Source organism: Cryptotermes secundus, unplaced genomic scaffold, assembly GCF_002891405.2.
Source record: "Cryptotermes secundus unplaced genomic scaffold, Csec_1.0 scaffold323, whole genome shotgun sequence".
In the NCBI taxonomy this organism is placed as follows: domain Eukaryota; kingdom Metazoa; phylum Arthropoda; class Insecta; order Blattodea; family Kalotermitidae; genus Cryptotermes; species Cryptotermes secundus.
In genome coordinates, this window is record NW_019738961.1 from 1,604,064 (window position 1) to 1,616,163 (window position 12,100).

Sequence of the window (12,100 nt, forward strand, 5' to 3'; positions counted from 1 at the left end):
TGGATGGATGGGTGGACGGATGGATGGATGGATGGGTGGACGGATGGATGAATGGATGGATGGATAGATGGATGGATGAATAGATGGGTGGATGACTGGATGGACGGATGGATGGATGGGTGGACGGATGGATGAATGGATGGAGGGATGGGTGGAGGGATGGGTGGATGGATGGATGGAGGGATGGGTGGATGGATGGGTGGACGGATGGATGGATGGAAGGATGGACGATACGAGTAGACAGATACCCCTATATCAGATTCTGAGGGCAAATACCCTAGGGGTCTTCGACGTTTTCTAAACTTCCTCCTAGTGAATGTCAAATTCATAAAAAGTGGACATGAACTGTCACCACTCCCTACCGATTCATCATTCAAGTTACCCGACATTTATCACCAAATAACCGGAAATGTCATATATTAAAACACAACCTGATCAGATGACAACTGAACCACTACGCCAAGCATGGCTGGCCTTTGGTGGCAATCTTGCTTCGTATTCGACAGGTCCCGGAGTCACATCTCGGGCCGGAGACCGGCTATCTTGACAGTCTTTCCGTGGAGTCTTCGAGGCAAATATCGAGATGGTGCCTCCAATCAGACCACGATCGTCTCCGTCCACATCCTTTCCAATTCATCATTCACTAAGCATACCACCATCCGGTACTAATGTTCCGAGCTAGGAAGCGTGGCATAAAATACACCATTCGTAGCCAAAATAAGTCAAATACGTTTCATGCCAGTAAATCAATTGTATTATTTGTATTATTAATAAAACTAAAGGTAAAGCTATCCTCGAAAGAATACGTGGAGGCCCACAGGGTTGTGAGACATCGATGCTCCCACATTTTCTAGACAACCGTCCACCCACCTATGTCTTGGTCTCCCTAGTGGTATGTTTCCTTCTGGCTTTCCCACCAATAATCCTATACGCTTTCTTCTTCGCCCCTTTTCGTGCTACATGTCCTGTCCATCTCATTGTTCTTCCGTGGTACCAGGGGGCGTGGAGGTATCCCTCCGTACCACCACAGCTTATGCTGCAAGGGGTTAACACAATAATCCTGGCTTACCCTCAGCTAGGATTCTCCTGTTTCCGGGCTTCCTTCTCTCATAAAGCTGCCACAATCTATTTTATGTCCTATGAGAGGTGATGAAAGTACCAAGGGCCGGTAGCGTGGTAGTCGAGCGTTCTCTGTTGTCTGGCCCTTTCATCCTTGCCACCTCTTATTATTGGCGTAGAGCGGGCGTGTCAGGTCAGACCCGCCTCTACCCATCGACTGTCACCTCTATGGTTGGAACTACTCCCTGACATATTGTCATAGCTCCCTCCAGGCACTCCTCATATAGTCTGCAGGTAGCAACTTATAACTCCTCCTATCGGGTGATACCGCTAACCTCTCGGTCCCTGTTTTAATTCTGAGGAATTTTCCTATATGGGACTCAAACGTTGGTAACGCCACTGTTACCACTTATTACATCTTAAGGGGGCGTTGATATCAAGGCTACTAAACGCTGCCTGCGTGGCAAGTGACCCTACTATCCCAGTTCATTTCTGGTCCCTCACCCTTGTCTGTCGTTGCCTTCGGCTGCTGCTGCTGCTGCCTGTGTCAGTTCTGCCCTCGCTTGGGTCAGGATTGCTCGGGATCGGGCGTGGAAAGGTGATTATGGAGGTGTGAATCACAATCCCGGTACATCCTACTCTAACTACCCTGTCTATTTACACTCTTATTTACAACATTAACAAGACCGACCCACAGTCGGGTCTGCATAGTGTCTTTACTTCACGCTACGCTTCCTCGTGTTCTCCCCTTCGGGGATGTAGGCCTTGAGCCTCTCTCTCTCTCTCTGTTTCGACTAATGAGGATATACAATTATTCCTCGTTTGACATGAACCTTTTTCCTGTCTCCATTTCCTACTACTCATTACATACTACTACACTATCCTATCGTAAAGTTTCACCCTTAAAATAATTTACCCCTAGTTATACATACTGAAAGCCCACATACTATATTTATCACAAAAATCATTAGTCGTAACTATAACGCAAATGTGCGTAGTCTACACACTACCAGTAATCTTAACACATACACCATAACGACAGCCATATTGCCGGACTAGCACCCTAGGCAATTACTTGTTACATGATTTCTGTTATTCTCCCCTAAGAGCTCGCCAGGCACACTGGAGTTTGCTTTCAACATTTTACCACAACACTTTTATCAACAATAATAATTAACATGGCTTATATGAGTAAACGTGACTTACTTGGAATTAGAGACGCAGGCCAACTTCCACCACTCGTAAGACCCATACTGAATAGAGCCTCCGGCTGACAACTGAATATTATGTTTGAGATCAGATCCCTAAGTCTCCTGAATTCAGTAATTTATATCTTTAACTTGCCGACTCTGCGGTTGACAGAGGGAGGTTAACTCCTCCTTTCGTCCTAAATTTCGGGGTGGAAGGTTTCCATTGGCTACCCCTACGGTTGTGGGTGGTCCCGTGGTACTTCATCGCTGCGTATTTGATAATATTATAATACTCCAGTGGCCCAGTTAGTGGAGCTTCTTACTTATGCGATTACGCATAAATGCTGATCACCAGCATTCTTAACCTAGATTGCCTGTCCAGGTGTTGACATACTAATGTAATGGCTGTAAAACGTTTGTCGCAAGTCTTGAAACATTTAGGAAATACATTTTGACTTCTAGTCTCAAAATTGCGCCACAAAACTCATCCTCCTCGACGTGGTCATTCTACACTTGAAGAAGCGTACAAGTTATAGAGTTCCTCATTATGTAGTTTTCTCAAAATTCCTCTCACTTCCTCTCTCTTCGATCCAAATATTCTCCTTAACACCCTGTTCTCAAACACCCTCAGTCTATGTTGCTCTCTCAATGTGCGAGACCAAGTTTCACGCCCATACAGAACCACAGGCAAAATTATAGTTTTGTATATTCTATGTTTTTAGACAGCAGACGAGAAGACAAAAGGTTCTGGACTAAATGGTAGAAAGTATTACCCGAATTCAATCTCTTAATTTTTTCCTGAATCAGGTTTTCATCTGTTATAGTCGATCTCAAATATCTGGACTCGCCACATTTTCAAATATCTGTTCCCTATCGTTATGTCATGATTTTGCCCTGCATTTTGGTGACGAGACAGTAACAGATGCTTAGTTTTCTCCGTGTTTATTTCTAGACCAACTTCCTTACTTGCGTCAGTTAAAGTTTGTGTGTTTCTCTTTATGGAGAAAAAGGGTATGACCGCAGAATTATTTTTTAATGTTCTCACTTACTGGGGGGCGAGCATGACTTAGAAGCGGATTTTAAATTGATGAACGGATTTACTGCACACTAATACAATTTGTTACTACACTTCACAAACCACTATATGACACATTACGTCTGTTCTTCTCCACGAACTTCGACTGCCGTCTCAAGAGACTTCCTCGATTCTCCTCTCAGCTGCCCTGAGATTCTCGTTATATAGCCTCGAGGCAGCCCCCACAGCAAATATTTTTTTTCTAACAATTCCTCTACTGTTATAGAGGTGTGTTTGCCTCGCCGTTGCACAGAAACGTGCGTGAATGCTCATTTCCGAGGGAACCTGTTTACTGAGCCGTTGCCCAGCAATGAACGGTCTACTCCGGCTTCGCTATTTCGGATTTAAGGCGTCATGTCACAAGACAATGATATTTCTTTGAAAAAGGATCTTGGGAAGAGCGGACAGTTTTATAAATTGTGATTATAGAGGGTCGAGAAAACCCACGTTCTTATCTCGAATTCAAAAAGGCCTTTCTCTAACAACTGAACAGCACATTCCAGCCAGAACAGGCGTCACAGAAATATGGCGAAAGCGAAGTACCTTGGACCCAAAAAGTAATATAAGTGAAAGTAGCAAATTTATGGTTCTGTTCAAACATTTAACTAACTACACTGAAAAAAAAAACATTACATGTATCTGTAATTTACACAGCATCAAACAAATGTTGCGAGAATAGAAAATACAGGGAGATCGAAAAGGCGCGCACATCAAACTAAAAGTTGTTATAAACTGTATTGCAGTTAATATATCTCCTAACGCTAGATGGTACTGTAGAAGTTCTAACGACGAGTAGAAACGCCACCTGTCGTGTATCGGTCATACGACGTCTGCAGTATAGCTTTGTTTATTGCGTGACAGACATGTCGTTTTCCCAAGAGCAACGAGCTTTCATTGTGGAACATTATTTCGCCAGTCGTTCTTATGCACGTGTCGCACCTTAGTGGCTACTTGAACAGTCAAAACAATAGGATCTGGTCATCTGAAAATCCACGTGTTACAGGGGAAGCCCTTGCACTGTTAGAAAATTGGAGTGTGGGGTGCCGTATCACGCCGTTGAATAGTGGGCCCAATTTTCTTTGAAACAAACATGGTAAAAAGAGCTGGCGCATGCAGTGCTGTATGTTGTAAAGACATGATTTGATTTTGCATTTCTAAGATGTAAGGTTATAAATATTAATAGTAAGTGCTTATGTTTTGTAGTTTGTGCATTAAACCAACAAAATATAATTGCTTAGTGTGATGTGCGCGACTTCTCGATCTCCCTGTATTTGATTTTAAATGTCGTTGCTAAAGAACAGTTCAGTCCTTCACAACACACTTGGTTCAGTCTACTTCAATTTGAATACACTCTTAAACGTGTCAAAAAAATAACCAGAGAGAAAGATTCGTAATGATGTACGTGCAATTTTCCCCCCCCCAGACACTCTTTAATACGCAGTTTATTTCTCAACATAACATCACTGTAAACATTTAATTCAACGGACACGTAAATTGATTCACTAAAGACAATTCGTAAATAAGTACCGGTCCCCTCAATTGGTCTCCAAATATTTACCTTGATTCTGATAAACAAAACTGCTCATTAAATGCACATTATCACTTACCCCTTTCAGTGATGTGGCAATGATATTTATTCATCTTTAATTCAATTAATGGTGCAAACAATAGCTCGGTACAGTCCAGTAATAGGGAGATTAGCGAAAGGGCGGAGTCATGGCGTAACTGGACATACTGTCACGGCATGTTTCGACGGACAGTCTGCATATCCGATCTCCGGGCCAAGACTAGAACCTGCGACCTCTGTATGATATCCACTCGGCAACAATGATCAGTGTCAGTGCTCATTTCATTTCATTCGTCAGTGGCTCTACAGCCCTTTGTTGGGCCCTGGCCTCTCCTTCATTTTCGTAATCTTATTTTTTTTTGGCACAGACGGTAGGACTCCTTGGACGAGTGATCAAACCGTCGCAAGGCCGGTACCTAAACACAAACACAGAATAAACACACACACCGAACATTCATGCCTTGAGTGGGATTCGAACCCACGATCCAAGCGTTCGAACGCGTGAAGACAATTCTTGCCTTAGACAGTGCGGCCACTGTGATCAGCCATCTCTTAGTTACCACGACGAATAAAGTATTCCTGGGAGCAAGCTATTCATTTCGGCGCGTATGCAATTATTTTCAACAAGAGCCGAGATGGCGCATTCGGTATGGTGACTAGCTACGGGCTCGATGACCGAGGGGTCGGAGTTCGAGTCCCGGTAGGGTCAAGAATTTTCTCTTCTCCACGTCGTCCAGACCGGCTTTGCGGTTCACCCAACGGGCAATGGGTAGTGGGGACGCATGCCTAGGGGGTTAAGTGGTCGGTGAGTGAAGCTGACTTCTCACCTCCAACTAGTGCCGAGGTGAAGAAAATGTGGATCTATAGTACATCCACTCCCCATACGTGTTCATGACGTACCTTTTACCTTGCCAGATACAAAGAGACTATCTAAGCCCTTGGACACAATCCTTACTTTGAAATCAATGTTCGTGAAATAATGAATCTGAGGTTGAAGGCAGTATGAACATTCCCCAAAATGTGCGGGAACCTCTATCGGAGTCCGCTCCCCCATTTGTAACCACTTCGTCTTTTCTCCTCGCGAACAGCGATCCTGTGCAGTTCTGTCACATGAACACCAGCAGGCACAGTTTGTGTTGGTCAGTCCATATTTGGATTTTCTTCTATTATTGCTAGTGGGGTGGGACTAAGTCCCTTGTACTGCGGCCACTTCTGGCCTACTGTACCAATATTTGGATTTAGAGTAATCCAGAAGTCCTCTATATTACTCATGCTTGCTAAAAGGTTACTAAAGTTGTCTCTGTGCTTAGCTAATTACGCACTACGTCATAAAGGCATATGGGGGAGTAGATGTACAGATTCTCTTGTTCTTGATCTGGTGAGTGGTAAGTTTCACGCCGTGGCCGCTTTACTTCCGGGGAAAGAGCTCCCGGTACCCTTTAGATAGGAGGTTGGGTGGGCCCCAGAACCGGTCTGGGCGCTGTGAAGAAAATTCTTGACCTTACCAGGAGTCTATTTTCTTTATTGCGAGTGGGGTGGGACTAAGTCCCTTGTACTGTGGCCACTTCTGGCCTACTGTAACAGTCCCAGATGATAGGTGAGGGTGATTGTGGAGCAATTGGTGAAATAAAGATTGGCAGGGGAAACCGAATTACTCGGAGAAAACGTGCCCCAGCGCCACTTTGTCCACCACAAATCCAACCTGACCAGACCCGGGATCGAACCCGGGAAGCCAGCGACTAACGGCTTGAGCTATGGCGCGGCCCTACCAGGAGTCTAACTCTGGTCCCTCTGCCGTCAAAGCCCGTAGCCAGTCGGTCAACAGGTCAGTACCCAGTGTAACAACATAATGAAACACACTGACTATAGACAATATCAGGACTACAACACAGCTGTTAGACTTGAAGTCCTCAAGACGGGTGACAATGAAGATCAATACTGTCTGGAATGTTGTGCCCTACAGTCTGGTAGATGGTATGGAGAACCAAGAATGACGTAGAGAAGAACACAAGGATATGAGGAGGAGAAAGGCCAGGACGAAAGCTCTGAGTGGACCAACAGGAAGTGGAAGGAAATCAGTAGAAATACGGTAAGGGGCGGCAGCTCGACTCTTCTGAATAACGTGTCATATCCATTTTCAGGCCAAAGAACAAGCCAAGCAAGAAATCTGCCTGAAACAGTACCAAATTCTGCTTGAAGTTGGAGGCGACATGTTACTCCGAAACGTCGGTTGACGTTCATCGGACTACATGGCGTTATATCTCAGAAGACAGACCTCTTCATAACCACCACTATGAGAACCTCGAATCCTATGAACAGTGGTCTGTTTCAAGGATATACACTAAGCGGGGGAAAAGCTTCCTTCAGGATGACCACGTGCGCACACTGCCCATTTTGCCCTGTTTGTATGCTGAATGATCAAAAACTTCGTATCTCGCATCCTTGTGTCGAATTGTGGGCCTACCTCAGGGCCATGGGCCCTCAGTGCATGGACTTAACTCGCAACCCAGTTCATGTTATAATTGGTCTTAGGGCGATGCCACATAAAGGAAACTGGCAACCGCAACGCAACCGCAAATTCCGAGAAATGTTGCCGATTTCAAGCAGCCAACTGGTTTCCAGATTAGCAGGAGAACACTGAGGCAACTTACATTTGATTAGCTGCTTACATCAACTTCACTGGTTCTGTTCGTCCGACGTAATGCATTTTTTAATTTCGTGCACTTATCTTCTGCACTGGAAGATGATAATACTGACCCTGTCATAATGTGGCGGTAGTTGAGACCGGTTGAGACGGCGTGAGAAGAGAGGACGACGACCATAAGGAAAATATTGGGATGTTAATTAATTTGTTTTAATTAAGCTCAATTTATTTTAATCAGAAAATATTGTGTTCACACGCGATACGAAATTTTGACATACAGTGCAAGAATTTTAGCAAGACAGAAGACACCTGATGATGGCCGTATACAACCGAGCCATGTAATATGGAAGAAGGCTGACTATATAACACGTTGCATTTAAGACGGAAAAATAAGTGAAATAAATGATATAGTAATGCAACAGGACAATTTAAACTAAGGCGCTTATATTGTTTCGAAAGATCTTAACCGGGACCCAGGCTCCTTCGTCTCATGTGAAATTCCTTCCCAAGCCAAATCTACTTTGTCCTGTCTAGCATAATCTGGGTGGCGTTTGTCATATATACCATGCTCTTGTTCAATCAACTGCACAAAAACAAAATCAGCAACTTCGTCAACCTTTTGTGCCATATTAGGAGACAAATGAATCACTGCAGCGCGTTACAGAACAGCTGACACTAGGAAACCACGCGGCAACGCAACTGTGAGAAGACTGGCATGCTCCGTTGCCTTGAAGTTGAGTTTCTCAGCCTTCCCACGAGTTGCGTTGCCGTTTCCTCAATTTGCGCTACTCCATTATAGTAACATGTGTTCAACTAAGGCTGATAACAATTCTCGGAAACTGCGGTTGCGTTGCGATTGCCAGTTTCCTTGGCATGCCCTTGCCCTTAGACATCTTTGAGGAAACGTCCTGTTCGTTCAACGGTATGGCGATTTTGGTTCCACTGTTGGCTGAAAACAGAATCTGGTAACCTTCTAATGATGACGTAACGGTCTGACAACGACATACACACAAAGGTTGGGGGGAGTCGGTAAATAGGTCACAAATGGAAGTAAAACGGCTGTAATGGACATAATAGGGTTTCTACGTGTATCACTAGGTAGCAGCACAGTCCAGCTTCGTGACCATTTAGGTACGAGATGCGTATGCGCATGTTCAGAGGCTGGTTTCAGTAGTCAAAATGGCGACCGTGATTGAGTATGTATTACTGAAGAGAAGCGTTCTGTTGTGCGGTATTTTTCGTGGACAAAAGGACCCAATACAAAGGATATTCATAAAGAAACATTTCCTGTTCACGATGTTAAGTGTTTGTTGTGTAAAGCAGTTCAGAGCCGGGTCGAAAAATTCTCTCAAGGACGTCAGAAAGTCGCAGATGGTGCCCGGCCCGGTGCGGAAGTGGCTGAGACAACAGGAAAAAGACTTGTACACTCCGGGTTTCGACGCACTGGTAAAGCGATGGGACAAGTGTATCAGTGTTGGTGGATGTCGAGAAACAGATGTTTTTTTGCAGGTTCAAATATCAAATATTTTACGTTTTATAGCAATTTCTCACCTATTTACCGACTCTCCCTCGTATTTTAGGGCACATAATGCTAATAATACTCGGGATTACTGGGTTTTGGGACTTTGTCCACCATCCGGTATTCTAAAGAACACGACGTTTCGGAAACTGGATCTGTTTCCGTCCTCATGCAAGGCGGTGAGAGAGACCTACTCTGGTGAGTCTATCAATCACCGGATCTGGGGTGAGCTCTTTCTAACGGATCCAACAGAGGTGTCTCCACGCCGTCACCTGAGGACGAAACAGATCCAGTTTCCGAAACGTCATGTTCTTCAGAATACCGGACGATTGATGAAGTCCAAAAAGCCAGTAATGCCGACTGCCATACACCATCGTCAGAACTGTCAAACTGCAGGAGCTGGCGCTCTGGGGGGGTGGGGGTGGCAACAGCACGTCAACCCATTGCACGGTGCAATGTGGTGATGACACGCGGACTACTTACCCAACCCTGTAGTCGACGCAAGAGGGCGGTGGATTCCATACAGCACTATGGCACAGCAACCAGTCGCACCAAACCTAAAACAAACATTTCGTTAGGATCATCACCACACACATCTATCTGGGCTGCCACATACAATATTGAAATGAAATATTAATACAGGTAACCAGGCACGCACAAATTTCCTATAAATCTACTATCCACCTACACAACTTAGGAACCAAACAAAAAATATGACCACAATTCTGTCACACTCGGGAAAAATCCACGTGCTGTTCTGGGATACGGGGAGGGGGGAAACTTATACTAAACTCCGTCTAAAGTATCTGCAAACGTGTCTCATCCTTGAGTAGGTAACTCTTATGGAAGAAAAACGACGTAAGTATCTACGCCACTCTCGCAAAACAAGGCACCCTCTGGCACTTGTCTTCACGTCGGCGTCTCGGCCATGAAGATGGACGCAACATGTTATATCTCAGAACTCTCGAAAAGCATAACTCACACATCCCTTAAAGATATTTTCGACACACTATACTTATCTTCTGCCGATGCTAGGATACAACGCGATGAATTGTGACAGGGTGAACAAATAAAAGGGATGGCAAAAAATAAGGTAAAAATAATGAGGAGTTCAAGGAATAGACGAAGATAACAGAAGGAAAGGAACTCTTTTAACCTGAAGCAAAGCGAGAAAGGAAAATGGAGAGGAATGACTACATGACGAACAAATAGAAGAGACGGAAACCAATAGAGGAGGAGGGAAGGGGACAAAATAAGAAAATGATAAAGGAAACGAAGAAGTGAATTATTTTTCCCAGTAGGCAGGAAGAAAATACTAAGCGGCTTAATGAATATGATAGGCGACCTGTCGCCCGAGATTTGTGCAAATAACACTCGACACTGCGCCATTGCAGAAATGAGGGGAATATGAACACAGAGTAAGGCGTCGTTTACGACGAAGCGTCAAATACATTCTTTCAGGCAAGTGAACTACAATAAGAAGACTTCAAGCATCTGCAGATATTCATCTCGGGTTTTACCAGTGGGTTGAGGCACTACACTGCAAGCTGGAAGCTCATGGGTTCGATTCCCGATGACGTCATCGGATTTATCAACTGACCTAATCCTTCCAGCTGCACAGCCTCTAACAGAAATGAGTATCAGGAATCTTCCTGGGGGGTTAAAGGGCGGCTGTGTAGAAAATGTGGGAGTCTCACGGTCCTATGGGTCTCCATGGCCTGCTACAGGGACAGATTTGCCATTTTCTTTCACCAAATACGGAAGGTCTCAGTACTGATGAGTTCCTGGACTCTGTGCATAGAACAATGTCCTGAATGAACACAAGAAATTGGATGTTTTCGTTGTCCGGTGAAATGTTTGGGAGACATCCACTCAGGTTCGTTACAAAGACCTAACCGCAATCGCGGACACTCCATCCTTCCACCTGAGGTCGGAAACAGATTCCATTTCCGAAACGTTGTGTTCTGACAGAGTAACAGACGATGAAAGAAGTCAAGCAACAGAGTAATACTGAGCAGTAGATCTATTTCGTTTTACGTCTCTGGGAAAACCGAGATTAATGGCCGTGAGGAATCGTTGCGCTGACCACGTGACACCCTCTATCCACAAAAGTTGGCACTAACTTCGCCGACACGCGGCGGTCGCTCGGTCGGTATAGTTCGTTTGCGGACTAAAGGTCACGGAGTCTATGGGAAGTTTGTGCACACAAGGGGGTGACGCGAGAAGATGGTAACCACAATCCTCGTCAATGTCATCAATATCGTGGTCATCATCGCCATGAACCTGAGCCACAAGTACTCTGATGTCTTATATGCAAATATAAAATCCGATGGAAGATTTGTCTCTCAGAGAATTTAGATATGCCCAAGGGCCCAAACTTTTATCAAAAGATTGGAAAATTGTACCAAAAGCGGAAAAGACCAATAAAATATGACGAACAGTTCTTCCAGAACATGACTCCGTGTAGTATGGTAGAAGTTTACTGACATATCGTCGGAACTTATTGCTTCCATGTTCATGGTAAAGAAAGAAACTTACTCATTTGCTGACACTCCGTATGGAGGCAATATCTTCCTCGGAAATGTCGGCAAAATCCCAGGAAACTACACGGCCTCACATCCCAGAGGGCAGCACCATTCGCAGCCACCGCATTCATAACCGATACACCCAGGAGCCGAACCGGGGAGTGCAGATGTGGCGGAAACAGACCGCAAGGTAGCAATAATTTAACCACGCTTCAACCCATGGAGAGCGTTCAGTAGCTCAGGTTATGTATGGTCGAATAGCTGGGAAATATATTGAAGCACGAGATCATAATCTAATTCGCGGTATTACCCTCGCACTGGAGGGACTGAGAAAACAACTAAAGATCATATTCATGATGACCGAGAACGGGAAAACGTAACGCGTAAGAATGAAGCAGGCTATTACGTGAACCAAAGCCCAGAGTGAACATTAGCAGTCCGAGTAATATAAGTTAGTATGTATGTATATGTATGTGTATATATATATATATATATATATATATATATATATATATATATAT

General features: G+C 44.5%; 1 protein-coding gene across 3 annotated transcripts in view; it reads right to left on the bottom strand.

The window, feature by feature from the left end:
- The window catches only part of LOC111871433 (telomerase-binding protein EST1A), a 181,698-nt gene that overhangs the window by 55,742 nt on the left and 113,856 nt on the right, over positions 1-12,100 (bottom strand). For all 3 annotated transcript variants that reach the window (XR_002844022.2, XM_033754255.1, XM_023864547.2), the window contains one exon: positions 9,538-9,611. Coding sequence is in view for 2 of the 3 variants with exons in the window: in XM_033754255.1 (XP_033610146.1) it covers positions 9,538-9,611 (74 nt within the window). In the remaining variant the exon portion in view is untranslated. The remainder of the gene's footprint in view (positions 1-9,537; positions 9,612-12,100) is intronic.